Here is a 16471-nt window from a genome sequence, read left to right as displayed (position 1 = left end):
GTTCCTGAAGCAGCTGCAATAGCCCACTGAGCCACCAGATTAATCACATGGATGCAGCATTGGGAGTGTTCTGACTTTGTCCTGATGGTGAGTTACGCAGGTCACTACATCTTGAGCAGATCCTCACAAGGACGGACGAGGACGAGGATGGGACACAAGGTGGTAATGTCTTGCCTGAGTACTGTAATCCTCCCTGCAATGAGTGTCTCAACTGTGTCTCCCCTTGCTTGCGTCCACCCTTCTTTCGTCTTTATGGTTGACTAGGAGACGTAACTGTATGAATCCGGTCATCATGCACTGTTAGAAGAGAATCCAGAGGGCCCTAATGTATATTAACACTGTCCTGGCACTAAGGGTCGGAGGTTGGACACATCTCGCAAGTAGGACCAACTGGAATGGAATCTACCTGACTACACACCTCCAGGTGCTGACCTTTAAGTTGGGTTATTTCACTGGGGATCTGTACAGCACAGCATTTGCCAAATACTTGTCCTCTTTTTGTCTTGTACAGCCGTGTTCTAGTCGAGGATCTCCACGTGCGGAAAGGGGACATTAAAAGTGGGGTATGGGAGGGCATTAAGTACCGAACTACAGTTACCTTTAATTTCTGTTGCTGCACGGATCCCTACTCAATACGCACTCTCTTTTGTCCGAATAGCCGCTATAACTGGTGCCACCATAGCACACCACAGGCATGCTTGCCTACTTGATTTTCAGCAGGTAAGGCCTGGTACAAATCCTGCAGAGAAGCATCCCACATTAAGAGTCGATACACTCCAGAACAGGGACAAAGTAATATTGCAGTCCGAAGTGCAAAACAGTGCGGTGATTGGACACCCGTTAAATCTTAAATTGAGGGCGAAAGCCCGATGACCTCATAAACCATTTACCAAGTTCTTCATTAGCTATGGAAAGCTCTGAGGGAAAGAATCAAACCATACAAACATTAGCTGCATTGCAGTACTGCTGGGTGAGACCACAGGCCTGGCAAGGCTCAATAAATGCTATGAGACAGCACAGACCTCTCTTGGAAACCCATCTTCACTGGAGCCCAGTCACTGGCCTTTTTGACGAACAAACTATTTAAGGGCATATGTATCAAAGGATACATTTGCGATTCTCAAATAGCAATTTTTAGAGAATCGCTATTTGAGAATCGCAAAACGATATGTAGATAGAAATGTGCAATTTTTTTCCGATTCCCTTAATTACGACTCACAAATTTTGAGTCGCAATTAAGGGATCCCTTCCCATTCATTCCTATGGGCCAAGAGGCCCATAGGAATGAATGAGAATTGCGTGCGCAATTTCAAGGGTGCAAGGGTTCCAAAAGGACACCCTGTTGCACCGCTGAAATGTGCGTGTGTGCACATGTGGCGCACATACATGCCCTAAGGGCATGTATGTGAGTCACATGGCACTTTGTAAAAAGCAAAAAAAGGGTTGGTGGTAATTTGCGATTTCTTATGCCAAATTCGTACAACTTAGGTGCTTTCTACATCGCATTTAAGGAATCCCAATTTGTGATTCCTTAAATGCAAGTCTTTTGCGATGACCTTTTGGGATGATACATTCCAAAAGGCCCTTTCCCGCTTCCAAACGGGCCGATTCTGAGAATCGGCCCGTTTGTGAATGGGAATTGGGCTTCATACATATGCCCCTATATTTCTAGTATAGGAAAAAGCCCAGGAACCCCATAGGCTTCAGGGAATGAGATGCTGCTGAGTTAAGAGAGGGGGTCTGCCTGAGGTATGACATACCTCGCAAGTCACAAGTAAAGAAGGGAGCAAGTGCGTGGTGTGCAACATTTTTGGCTCTATGTGGTGAATGGAAGTGACTTCATGGTGGGGCCTGGAGCGCTTGTGATAATGTTTTGCTCTGAAGCAGAAAAGTCACCTCTTATTATCACCTCATGCATAATATGACCTGCGCCTTGTGGCTCCCGGAGCTGTACTTTTTCCCTTGCTGCTATTAAATAGCAGATTCCTCTGTGCCTAGGAGCCGCCATGAGGCTGAAGGTTTAACAAAATCCTTCAAACATTCGCACGTCGATTGTCTCCTTGGATGTCTGGCTGACCATTGGTCATCCTCACGTTTTCAGCACACTGTGTGACTTTTGGTGTGTCCTGAAGGACGAGGAGTCATCAAAGGTTTCTCCACATTCACGACAGATCCAAACCTGTTCATCAGCAGTCACTGGAGTCGGCCTTTTGGTCTCTGACACAGGGACATTACTTGTGTGGCTTTGCTGATGCTTGATCAGGTATGAGCGCTGTGTGAATGTCTTGCCGCACTTCTGGCATGGATGCCACTCATCATTCGCATGTCTTTGCTGATGTTTGACGAGTGCCGAGCAGCGGTTGAAAGTACGATCACACACCTTGCATGGGTACCACGTCTCTTTCACGTGGTTTTGGAGATGCTTGTCCAGGTGGGACTGCCACCGGAAGCCTTGCCCACATTCAGTGCATTTATATGGCGTTTCTTTCATGTGTCCTTGAAGGTGCTCCTGGAGGTATCTTTTCTTCAGAAACACCAGTCCGCATTCGCTACACTGATGTGCTTCGTCTGCCATGCACCATCCATCGCTCATGCATCCTGGATGTTGCTTGTCCAGGAGAGGGACCTGGCCGATGCTCTCCCCACATACAGTGCTCGTATAGCCCATCGCTTCTCTGTGCCGCTGAAGATGATTGGTCAGGGACGAGCGACATCTCAATCTTTGTCCACATTTTGAACACTCAAACAGCTTCTCACTCTTGTCATCTTGAGGCTGTTGCTTAAGTTTAGCTTCCAGATTTGGACTATTTCTGCAATGATTGGCCTCATGTTGTTTCTCTGCCAGCTGCACTTTCTGATCCTGGTGCATACTTGTGTGAGAGGTGTGCAAATGGACACTGGCTCTGTCTCCAATGTCAACACTCTGACATCGGTTTTCTGCTCTGTGCGTTAGCTCATGCAAAGCCATTTCCATATGTTCGGAAAACCTCTTTCCACATACATCACATGTGTAGGGTTCCTCTGTCATGTGTCTTTGGTGATGTTCCTTCAGGAGCTCCTGTTGGCTGAAAGTCTCCTCACATTCAGTACAAGTGTATTGCTTCTGCTTCTCATTTACATGTGTTGCAAGGTGTTCCTCAAAGTCTTTGTTTTTTATAAAGCTCCTTCCACACTCCTTACACTTCTGTGCTTTACTTCCTTCTTGACACGTTTCGGTCGTGTGGCTTTGCTGATGTCTGATAAGTGCTGCACTGCGGCTGAAAACCTCATCACATTCCTTGCACGGATAATGTTTATTTGTCTTGTGGTTGGGAAGGTGCTTGTCTAGCCAGGACTGAAACATGAAGCTCTTACCACACAGATTACACTGGTACAACTTCTCTTCCTCGTGTGCTTGGCGGTGGTTGCTGTAGGACTTGAAGTGTTTAAATGTCTTTCCACATTTCTCACATTCAAGCACTTGGAGCGCTTTCATTGCTTTCTCTGCCTTCTGTGCCTCCTCTGCCCTGTGCGCCCTCTCCTCTACCTGCCTCACGTACCGCTTGTATCTCGTGTGGCTCTGCTGATGTTTGACCAGCAGCGAGCGCCGGTTGAAACTCTTCTTACATTCCTTGCATGGGTACCATTTCTCTTTCGCATGATTGTAAAGGTGCTTGTCGAGATGCGACTGCCACCTGAAGCTCTGCCCACACTCGACACAAGAGTAAGGCTTCTCTTCCATGTGCATCTCAAGGTGCTTCCGCAGGTCTATCTTCCTTTGAAACCTCATCCCACACTCACTACACAGATGTGTGCTGCCGCCCTCAAATACTGCCTGCTGCAGGTCAGTCTCCGCTGCAATGGGGGATGCTGGGCAGATCTGCAGGTTCCTGTGAGAGTGGGGTTGTTCTTCTGCAGCACTGCCTGGCCTCTTCTTTGAGGATGATCGCTCGGAGACTTGGCTTCCCGTTGGCTCTAAAATGAAATGCACACAATTAATTTATTGATTATTGAGAAAGACTCAGAAATGGATCGCAATGCTTCTCATGCACAGAGGGACATTTACATGTCTCAAAAACATACAATGCTTATTTTGAGAGGTGCCTACCTGAGGAGGGGAATCACCTTCATTAAGATTCTTACACTTTTAGCCCTACGTCCTCATCACCTGGAGCACCTTATTAGGAACGCTATCTTTGGAAAGGCGTAGAAACTGACCAGTCCCTACCAACTGCCCCTGGAAATGCCAGCTCGACCTCCCCATTGTCACCAACATCCCAGCTCGACCTCCCCATTGTCACCGTCATCCCAGTTCGACCTCCCCATTGTCACTGTCATCCCAGCTTGGCCACCCCATTGCCACTGTCATCCCAGCTTGGCCACCCCATTGTCACAAACATCCTAGTTCAACCTCCCCATTCTCACCGACATCCCAGCTTGATCTCCCCATTCTCACCGACATCCCAGCTCGACCTCCCCATTCTCATCGACATCCCAGCTCGACCTACCCATTCTCATCGACATCCCAGCTCGGCTTCCCCATTCTCACCGACATCCCAGCTCGACCTCCCTATTCTCACAAACATCCCAGCTCGACCTCCCCATTCTCACCATCACCCCAGGTCGACCTCCCCATTCTCACCGACAGCCCAGCTCGACCTCCCTATTCTCACCGTCATGCCAGTTCGACCTTCCCATTCTCACAAACATCCCAGCTCAACCTTCCCATTCTCTATGACATCCCAGCTCGTCATTCTCATTCTCACAGATATCATTTTCAGAGCTCATAGTCAAGCCAGTCTAATTTTTGTGCTGTTTTTAAGTGGTTACCTGCTGTGTAAAAGCAGTCCTCAAATTAGGTAGAATGCAAGTAACTAGGGAGGTAGTAATAGACAAAACAGAAACACATCAAACCTCAAACAATGTAGCTGTCATGAAATGTGGGGCGATTGATGCAGTTGAAAATTCAATTAAAGGGGGAATGTTAATATTGATAAATACGATGTCAATGTATACCATGATATATGTACGTATAATAACGAACTTGCATCTCCATTGTTGAATTCACCCAATATGACCTCCCCTTCAACCCTGAGTCAGAAATACGTGGTCAGGCAGGTCCTGCGACCTAGGCCTGAAGCAACTGATTAGCAGATCACAGGTGGGGAGACACGTAACCCTTTGGCAAGCACGCAGATAGGAAAACCCAGATCGATCCCACAGATAGACAGCGACACCACAATGGTCTTAGGGTTTGGGTGGAGGGCTGTGCGTTCCCAAAAACACCATGAACTCAAATGCCACACTAAGTTAGGAACACACAGCCAATCAGAACACAGCATGCACACTATACACAGTGATAATGTGCGCCCCATGCCAGACATCTGAACACGTACCCACTAGCTCTGCACTGTGTCCACGCAAGGTAGAGACCCACATACGCTTCTTCTCAAACAACCAGATTTATGGCCCCCTGAATAGGTCCAGATTTCTGTCTCAAAAGAAATGTACAACTTGTTTTATGATGCTTCGTGTAAAGTATAAAATGACATCCAAAACCAAAGTGCTTTGAGACAGTCGTCAGACACCAGCTCTGTTGATAGTTCCCCTGGCTGCTGCGTTTAATGAAACCAACTATTTCCGTTTTGCCAAATGCGTCGCATTTCATTTTTTCAAGGTAAATTCACATTAGAGCAACAATCGCACCAAGACAGTATTGAACCCGAGCACACATCCGAACCAGACGGCAGAAAGAAAACAATCTAAAAATGGAGTCGATGCCTATGAGTATTATCACCAAGAGGAGGAGTCACTCTACCTCGTGGCGCGAACGACGTCTTCGAAGAAACACATGTTGCACACATCCGGACACAACATTAGATGGCAGGAGTATGCACAGCATGGGTATCTACAGCCACACATGCCTCGAACATGTGTGTGTATATTATGTGTGTATATATATATATATATATATATATATTCACTGAAAAAAACATAGGTTTCACACCAGTTATAGTTAGGAGTTAGCATTTAAAAAACGTATTAAATTCACTGAAAAAACCATAGGTTTGACACCAGTTATAGTTAGCTGGAAATTTTACTGACATAAAACCATTGAAATTCCCACGTTATAGTTAGTTGGACTCACTATAACTTGCGCGTGTAATGCACTGCTGATGACGTCACATATTACATCACTCATGACATGGTCAGTGACATCACTCATGACATCACTGATGACACCATCCAGTGAATGTGTGTCTTTCTGTAAAATAAATATGTTTTATATATGTATTTGTAAAGGTCGATGGAAGAATACATTTTTAAATAAGTGTCTAAATGGATGTTTAAAAAAAAAATTTGATTGGTTAACTGGCTTATTAAGTGTATCTTAGTGAATACATATATTAGCGAGTAATGTTTAAATATTTAAATAAATGTATCAGTGTTTCACTTAGTGTATAAGTGGCTGCATGGGTTGGTGAGTAGCTACATGTGTGTGTGTATGGGTTATTAGATTTTCTTTTTAGTATCAGTATGAGTGTCTGTATGGTTTGCTGGGGGTATTACTTAGCACATACATGCATCAATGACTGACTCACTGTTTGTATGTGTTTTGAAGACAGCATATGTGCAGGACTCTATGGGTGGATGAGTGCGTATATGTGTGTGTTAGTGAGTGAATGACTGTCTCACTAGGGTCTTTATCAGTAACTACATATGTTTTATTCTAGTATATGTGAGTATTGATGTATATAAGTGAGTATATGTGAGAGTGAGAGATTGTAAGAGTTCCTGTTTAAGTAAGTATACGTTTCTATAAGTGATTGTTTAAGAGAGTAAGTATGTGTACGTTTCCTTAGAAGTAATGAGCTAGTGTGTGTATAGCTGTATATGCAAATAAATGGATGTTCAATAGTTTATTTGCATGTGTGAGTATGTGTGTGAGTAACATTTGGATGACTGTCAGTGTGTAACAGAATGTATATGTGTATCACTACATATGATGAGTGAGTATATGTATGAGTGACTATATAGAACTGTTGCTGAATGAGTGGATGTGTATATAGATGGTGGAATTACTGACTTGGTTGTTGTAAGTGGTATGGGTATCTGCATTTTTTGGAAAATGTTAGTTTCTATTTTTGAATATGTGTTTCAAGGGTTACATTACACTGAAAGGTGTCAGTCTGTCACAAGGATGGTGTCATGAGTGATGTCACTGACCATGTCATGAGTGATGTAATATGTGACGTCATCAGCAGTGCATTGCAGGCGCGCAAGTTATAGTGAGTCCAACTAACTATAACGTGGGAATTTCAATGGTTTTATGTCAGTAAAATTTCCAGCTAACTATAACTGGTGTGAAACCTATGTTTTTTTCAGTGAATTTAATAGGTTTTTTAAATGCTAATTCCTAACTATAACTGGTGTGAAACCTATGGTTTTTTCCAGTGAATTTCATAGGTTTTTTAAATGCTAATTCCTAACTATATATAGGGCCTCAAACCTATGTTTTTTTCAGTGAATTTCAAAGGTTTTTTAATAGCAAATTTCTATAGCTATCAAATATAATATTTTTTATAATTAATCCTATATTGTATATTTATGTAATACTATTTTTTTTATGTATATTGTTGATGTTTTTTTATTTTTTTGCCCTTGAGCGCTCCCGGTGCGCGTACCGGTGAGCGCCCCATTAGCGCTATTGCTGCGAACGAAAACATCATCGTGACGTATCGCGTAGCCGCGTCCGCGTGATACGCACGGCGTAAGCGCACCCGAGCTCATACGATCGCGCTACGTAAGCGCCCCGGGGTGCGTAGCGTAAGCGTGTCGGGTCATGTGACCTAAAAATAACACTTTTTATTGGTTCAGGATAGTTTTGGATTCAAAATGATGAAAGCCCGGGTCATGTGACCTGAAAATAACACTTTTCATTGGTTCAGGACAGTTTTGTTTTCCTAATGATGAAAGCCCCCACCTTTTTTCCTCATTCTCACTTTGTACTTTGAGTGAGGAAGACCTGTTTCCAGAGCTATTAGTACCTATTTGTATTGAGAAATGGCTACAGTAGCAGCAGCAGCAGGAGCATCTCATCCACCACTACCACCACCACCACCACCACCACCACCTCCACCACCACCACCACAAGGACCACCACAACACCACAGTGGTGGAGATGAAGAAGAGGAGGAGGAGGAGGAGGAGAGGCGGCGCTACCTGCCAGAAGATACTACCCCCTACAAGCCAAAGGAGCACATTGTGTGGGAATTTTTTTAAATCCCAAAGGGCCAAAAGAAAGTAAATGCGCCAAAGGTGACTTGTCTGATCTGTGGCACTGTACTTTCCCGGGGGAACCCTGCCAAAAAATATTCTTTTGGCAACAACACCATGATTCGCCACATGCAACGCCGGCACCCTAACAACTATAATGCGGCAGAGGTCAGAGAACTGTCCAGAAACCCTCCCCAATCTTCTCCCAGCACTTCCCAAAGTACCCAACCCACTCCATCGGGACCAGAGGCAAGGGAGATGGTCCTATAACATCCAAACCCAGTTTGGAAATTTCAAAATAGTGTGCATATTTTGTGGGCGTACAATTTGCTATGGTGAGCAAAGTGTTAAACTCATCAACCGTGCTGGTGACAACCACAAGTGCCCAAAGAAACCTTAATGTTTTCCTGATTTTTTTTGCTCCAGTTGAGCCGCTTACAATTCCCTGTTTTTTGTTTGTCCCCATAAAAATTCCAAAAAATATATAAAATTGTTCATAAAAGCCAAAAAAAGTACAAAATGTTCAAAAAACAATAAAAAAAATATAAAACAACAAAAAGAATAAAAAAAACAGTTCTTTTTAGTACTACCTCCAATTTATAAAAAAATGCTACATTTTTTAAAAACTCTGTCATTATTTTTTCCCCATGGTACGCTCCCCGGTGCGCGTACCGGGGGCCCCACCCGCGCAAATCGGAAAAAAAAAATATTTTTATGGCCCCCACATCAAACCTAGGGGGTCAGGGGGGGTCTACCCTGGCCCCTTTTGGTCATTTCCCCCTTTGTTTTTGCCACCTCTTGTGTCTCGATCCTACCGAGGCACAAGATGGCGGCCGCTCCGGACTGTTTGGAATGTTGACAGACACCCAAGAGCCAATCAGCTCTCCGCGCGCGAACTCGCGCAGCGCGCTGGTGCGCGCTTATAGATATATATATTTTTTTGAACCTAAATTACTCAAAATCCACTGGAGCCCATATCTTGAGACATAGCAAAGGCACATCGGGCTACCAGTCCCTACAATTTTGCCAAGTTTGGTGGAAATCCATTCAGCCGGTCGGGCTAAAAGTGAGTCCAACCGCCCTATGGAAATTAACATGGGGGAAAACACGTTTTGGGACCCCCTTTTATCTCGGCCCCCGCTAGACGAATCCCCCCCAAACTTTCAGGGAAGGTGCGGAGCGCAGCGAGGTAAATTTCAGGAAATTGTCAGGCAGATTCCTCAACCGGCGCCAAAGTTATTCCCAATAGAATGTTGCGGATTCCCTATGGAAAACAATCCTAACTATAACTACCTACTGGCGACCGCCAGTAGGTAATATATATATATATATATATATATATTCCGCTCCGTGGGGTTGTCCAAAAAGCGGGTAGCACTCGAGCCTGCGTGCGCCTTCCCCAAGGCGTTAGTTGGTATGGGCAGTTGCGTGCTTGTAATAGGCCCGACGCGTTTCGGAAATTTATTTTCCTCATCAGGGGCCAGCAGTAAAGTGCACGACGTCTACCATCTCCCTTTATGAAACCAAGCAAGTGCTTGTGGGAGATGTAGTCCATATTATCCTGGATGGATGCACTTTCAAATTACTGCTTGTTCCAAAGGCTCTAACATGAGCCCCCAAACATCACTCCTGTCCTCATCCATCGCGCAGCTCCACATGTGAGACTCCTTGGATAGAGGGTCTCGTGGCCCCCGTTTCTTCGAGGTGATGCTACCCAGCGGCAGGACCGCCGCTAATATATTCCGCTCCGTGGGGTTGTCCAAAAAGCGGGTAGCACTCGAGCCTGCGTGCGCCTTCCCCAAGGGTATGGATGCACTTTCAGCGTGCTACCCGCTTTTTGGACAACCCCACGGAGCGGAATATATTAGCGGCGGTCCTGCCGCTTGGTATCATCACCCCGAATAAACGGGGGCCACGAGACCCTCTATCCAAGGAGTCTCACATGTGGAGCTGCGCGATGGATGAGGACAGGAGTGATGTTTGGGGGCTCATGTTAGAGCCTTTGGAACGAGCAGTAATTTGAAAGTGCATCCATCCAGGATAATATGGACTACATCTCCCACAAGCACTTGCTTGGTTTCATAAAGGGAGATGGTAGACGTCGTGCACTTTACTGCTGGCCCCTGATGAGGAAAATAAATTTCCGAAACGCGTCGGGCCTATTACAAGCACGCAACTGCCCATACCAACTAACGCCTTGGGGAAGGCGCAAGCAGGCTCGAGTGCTACCCGCTTTTTGGACAACCCCACGGAGCGGAATATAAATATATATATATATATATATATATATATATATATACACATATATATTCACTGAAAAAAACATAGGTTTCAGGCACGTTATAGTTAGAAATTAGCATTTAAAAAATCTTAGAAATTCCATGAAAAAACCATAGGTTTTGGGAAAGTTGTAGTTAGTTGGACATTTCACTCATACAAAACCAGGGAAATTCCTGTTATAATTTGTTCAGCTAACTATTACTCGCGCACCTGCAATGCACTGCTGATGACGTCACATATTACATCACTCAAGACATGATCAGTGACATCACTGATGACATCTAAGTGACTGTGTGTTTCTGTAAAGTTTAAATATGTTAAATATATATAGGGAAAGGCATACTGAAGAATGAGTGGGTGTATAAGTGTCTGAATGGATGATTTAGTAGGTGCGTGACTAACTTTATAAGTGAGTGATTATAAGTATCTTACTGAATGCATGGGTTAGTGACTAAACTGAGTGAATATCTGTATCAGTCTGTCTGTTGGTGTGAAAGCGGCTCCATTGGTTTGCAAATAGCTACATGAGTGTCTATATGGGGTATTGCTTAAATTAGCGCGCCTCGCTATTCCCTCGGGTGGCCCCACCCGCTCCCCGCCGCTGCCCCATCGCGGCCCCGCCCCCTTTTTTCTTTCTGTACCCGATTGGCCCCCCGCTCCCGCCTCCCAGCTGCTCCGCCCTCCCACCTCGCTTCATATGGAGCCCACGCGTACGGGCAGCGTTCACGCGCAGTGGGCGCGCCGATTATGTGCCAAAGGCAAGCCCGTCTGCGCCCCTCCACGCCTGGACCGCACCCAGCGCCAGGACCCCTGGCCCCCGAGGAGGCCACCCCACGCGACGGACCTACGCCGCCGCCACCCTCACCGCACTCAACCCTGACCGGAACCCCGCCTGCCACCAAGCCACCCCGAAACGCACCCACGGACCCTTCACCTGCCAAGCCTGCAAGTTCACCTGCATCCGGACCTGCACCGCACCCGGCAAGCCGAGCACCAGCAGCAACCACCTCAAGTGCATCCTGCTCAACACCCGCTCCGTCCACAGACACGCCGTCAAACTCTGGAACATGCTCGACACAACTTCACCAGACGTCGCCTTCCTTACAGAAACCTAGATGAACGCCTCCTCACCGCCTGACATCGCCATAGCCATCCCGGACGGATACAAGATCACCCGGAAGGACCGCGTCAACCAGACTGGAGGAGGCATCGCCATCGTACACAAGAACACCATCCACATCACGACCAACCCCGACGACACCTTCTCCGCCACCGAACACCTCCACTTCCAGATACACACCGACCCCAAGACCACCCTCAGAGGCACCCTCATCTATAGACCCCCGGGACCACTCACACAATTCAGCGAAGACATCGCAGACTTCATCAGCCCGTACGCCCTCCCCTCCGCTGACTACATCCTCCTAGGGGACCTCAACTTCCACCTGGAGAACAACAAGGACAGCAACACCACCACCCTACTGGACAACCTCGCCAACCTCGGACTTAAGCAACTGTTGAACACCCCCACCCACTACGCCGGCCACACGCTTGACCCCGTCTTCACCGCCAGCAAGCACATCTCCTTCAGCCACTCCACCGGACTCCACTGGACTGACCACAGCTGCATCCACTTCAGCTTCAGAATATCCACGACCCACCACCACCCGCAACCGATTCCTCGCAGGAGCTGGAGCAAGATCACCACCGAGCAGCTCACCACCTCCCTCCGCCGGAACCCTCCCACCAGCACAACGGACCCTAACGAAGCAGCCAGCAACCTCACACAGTGGCTCACAACTGCGCAAATGATCTCGCACCACTGAGGAACCCTCCCAACAGACCCGGCAGCAAGAAAGCCTCCTGGTTCACCGACGAACTCAAGCACTCCAAGAAGAACTGCCGCACCCTCGAGAAAGCCTGGCACCACGACCAGTCCACAGACAACATGACTGCCCTCAAGCATGCCACCCGCAAACACCACCAGCTGAACCGCACCACTAAGAAGATAGCATTCACAGAACGACTGGACATCAACGCCCACAACAGCAAGGATCTCTTCAGCATCGTCAAAGAGTTCTCCAACCCCAGCGCCGGAAACAACATCACCCCCTCGCAAGACCTCTGTGACTCACTCGCTTCATTCTTCTACCGCAAGATCGCCGATATACACTACAGCTTCAGCACACCTACCTTGCACCCTACCACCGAACCAGCGCCCCCCACCACCACCCTCTGTGCCTGGACCCCGGTCAGCACCGAAGACACCACCCGCACGATGAACACCATCCACGCCGGATCACCAACCGACCCCTGCCCCCACCACGTCTTCAACAAGGCCGAATCCACCATCGCACCCCAACTCCGGGACATCATCAACACCTCCTTCAACACCGCCACCTTCCCAGAGATCTGGAAGCACGCCGAACTCAGCGCCCTCCTGAAGAAACCAACAGCGGACCCCACCGACCTCAAGAACTACCGCCCCATCTCGCTCCTCCCTTTTCCTGCCAAAGTCATCGAGAAGACCGTCAACAGACAGCTTGCCGCCTTCCTCGAGACGAACGGATTCCTCGACCCCTCGCAGTCCGGGTTCCGAGCCAACCACAGCACCGAGACCGCCCTCATCGCAGCCACTGATGACATCAGATCCCTGCTCGACAACGGGGAAATAGCGGCCCTCATCCTCCTGGACCTCTCTGCAGCATTCAACACTGTCTGCCAACGCACCCTAGTGCAGCGTCTCAACAACATCGGAATCCAAGAGAAGGCACTGGAGGGGATCATCTCGTTCCTCGCCAGTAGAACCCAGAGAGTCCGCCTCCCCCCGTTCAGATCCGAAGCCACCGAAGTCATCTGCGGCGTACCACAAGGATCATCTCAGCCCAACCCTCTTCAACTTCTACATGAGCCCTCTTGCAGCCATCGCACGCCAACACAACCTCAACATCATCTCCTACGCCGACAACACCCAGCTGATCTTCTCCCTCACCAACGACCCCGCCACCGCCAGAGCCAGCCTGCACGAAGGAATGAAAGATGTCGCCGAGTGGATGACGAACAGCCGCCTGAAACTGAACTCAGACAAGACGGAAGTCCTCATCCTAGGAACATGGCCCTCCGCCTGGGACTACTCCTGGTGGCCCCCTGTCCTGGGCACCATCCCAAGCCAACGAACCATGCACGCAACCTGGGCTTCATCCTGGACCCCTAACTTTCGATGACCAGACAAGTCAATGCCGTCTCATCATCATGCTTCAACACCCTGTGCATGCTCCATAAGATCTTCCGATGGATCCCCACCGAAACCAGGAAAACGGTCACCCAGGCACTCGTCACAAGCCGACTGGACTATGGAAACACCCTCTACGCCGGAACCACAGCCAAACTTCAGAAAAGACTCCAGCGCATCCAGAATGCCTCTGCACGACTCGTCCTGGACGTCCCCCGACACAGCCACATCTCCGGCCACCTGAGAGACCTGCACTGGCTCCCCATCAGCAAGAGGATCACAAACAGGCTCCTCACCCACGCACACAAGGCCCTCCACGACCTGGGCCCCAAGCTCCTCAACAACCGTCTGACCTTCTACACGCCCACCCGCCAGCTACGATCGACCACCCTCGCCCTCGCTGCCGTACCACGCATTCGCAAAGCCACCGCCGGGGGAAGATCCTTCTCCTACCTGGCAGCCAAGACATAGAACTCCCTCCCCATCCACCTCCAGCTGACCCAGGATCACCTCTCCTTCAGGAAGCTCCTCAAGACCTGGCTCTTCGAGCAGTAGCAGACCCCTCCCCCCAGCGCCTTGAGACCCTACCGGGTGAGTAGCGCGCTATACAAATGTCCATGATTGATTGATTGGTTGTTTGAGTATCTGTATGGGTGTATGAGTGTTTGTGTGGGTGGGGTGTGTGTGACTGTGCATGAATGTGTGAGTGGGGGATTCACTGGGTGCATGGTTTCAAGAGTGCATCTGTGATGGACTCTACGGGTGGGTGAGTGAGTGTGTGTATGGGTGTGTTAGTGAGTGAATGTATATCTCAGTGGCACATATCTGAGTAACTACATATGTGAAAGGCAGTATATGTGTGTTGGAGTATATAAATGGCTATAAGTGAGAGTGTGTGATTGTGAGAGTGGCTGTACGGATGAGTGTGTGCTTGTATCAGTGATTGTAAAGGAGCGTAAGAATATGCTAGTATTTGTATGAGTAAGTGAGCTGGTGTGTGTGGTGTGTGTATAACTGTATAGGTAAGTAAATGGCAGTATGATTAATTACTTGCATGACTGACTAGGTGTGTGAGTACCTCTATGGATGAGCGGCGGTGTGTGAGTGTCTATATAGGTGTACGAGTCCATACGATAGTCTTGTACTGAGTGACCATAAGTATGAGTGACTTTATGGGTGAGTGAGTAGATATGTGTGTAAACTTAAGAATCAGTGGGTATGTAGTTATTGGTGTTGGAGTGTCTGTGGTTTTGAGAATGGCAGTCTGTAATTTAGGGTGGGTGTATCAAAGGTTATATTAGGGTGTAAGAAGATGCATCAAATTATCACATGGATGGTGTTATCAGTGATGTCATTTGAGATGTCATCAGTGATGTCACTGACCATGTCATGAGTGATGTAATATGTGACGTCATCAGCAGTGCATTGCGGGTGCGTGAGTTATAGTTAGCTGAACTAACTACAACAGGGGAATTTCTCTTGTTTTGTACGAGTGAAATGTCAAACTAACTATAACTTTCCCTAAAACTATGTTTTTTTCTAGTGAATTTCAAAGGTTTTTTAAATGCTAATTTCTAACTATAACATGCGTGAAACCTATGTTTTTTCCCAGTGAATTTCTAAGGTTTTTTAAATGCTAATTTCTAACTATAACGTACCTGAAACCTATAGTTTTTTAAGTGAATTTCAAAGGTTTTTTAAATGCTAGTTTCTAACTATGCCTACAGAGGTAGGACATGGTAAGAAAGAAGAAAAAAAACACAGAAAGAAGCAAAAGAAATGCAGAAAGAAGCAACAGAAGTCCACAAAGCCGAAGAAAAGTGCAGGAAGAAGCAGGACATGTGCAGAAAGAACCAACAGAAGAGCAGAAAGAGGCCTTGTTGCAAAATCATCCTGTGCCCACAACTTTTTCAGACGGGTACTGGTGGTTACTGACTCTGACTAACCAGTCCTAGAGCCAGTGCTATGCTAAAAGACACTTGGAATACAGTGAAAACACCTACAAACACTAGGGAACACTATGCGTTGGGGTACCCCTGTGATTAGCATGACCTCCTCTGTAAGCCCCTAGTATATAATAGGGCAGGGGGATTAAAACTACCTCTTAAAACGCACCACGGGGTGCGTTTGCACACTGGTGAAGGGAGGGGGGGCGCTGAGGTGACGTGTGCAAACACGCCCTGTGGCACGATTTAAGTTGGGGGATTAAGTCCCCTTGAATCCTGAGGTCAAATTAGCCCACTAGGTACCTCCAGTAAGCGCCACAGAGCTGCGTTGCACAGAGGTGTAAAAAGGGGCACGGCTTGCACCACCTCTCTGCAACGTAGCGCAGTGACGCTTACTGGAAGCACCTGGTGGGCTTGTTAGCCCCCAGGGTTCCTCAGGATTGAAGGGGAATTATTTCCCCAACTTAAAAATCGCCACAGGGCGTGTTTGCACACGTCACCTCAGGCCCCGCCCCCTCCCTTCACCACTGTGTAAACGTGCTCTGTGGCTGTTCTAAATTGAGAGATTAAGTCCCCTTGAATCCTAAGGGTCCCTAGGATTAAACTAGCCCACTAGGTACCTCCAGTAGGTGCCAAACCGCTGCGTTGCAGAAAAGTGTAAAAAGGGGCGTGGCCTCTGAACACCTGTCTGCAACGCAGCCCACTAGCAGGGGCTTAACAAACACCCCCGCAGAGCGGGGGCCCCCTCAGCTCATCT

General features: G+C 47.8%; 1 protein-coding gene across 1 annotated transcript in view; it reads right to left on the bottom strand.

The window, feature by feature from the left end:
- Positions 1-1983: 1983 nt before the first annotated feature.
- LOC147725708 (uncharacterized) overlaps positions 1984-16471 on the bottom strand; it is a 60422-nt gene continuing 45934 nt past the window's right edge. The window contains exon 2 of the mRNA XM_086964389.1: positions 1984-3954. Coding sequence (XP_086820515.1) covers positions 2090-3954 — 1865 coding nt within the window. The 3' untranslated portion in view covers positions 1984-2089. The remainder of the gene's footprint in view (positions 3955-16471) is intronic.

This window comes from Lissotriton vulgaris, chromosome 3_2, assembly GCF_964263255.1.
Source record: "Lissotriton vulgaris chromosome 3_2, aLisVul1.2, whole genome shotgun sequence".
NCBI classification, from domain to species: Eukaryota; Metazoa; Chordata; class Amphibia; order Caudata; family Salamandridae; genus Lissotriton; species Lissotriton vulgaris.
The sequence above is the reverse complement of the archived record's forward strand: the minus strand, read 5'-3'. Positions and strand labels throughout refer to the sequence as shown.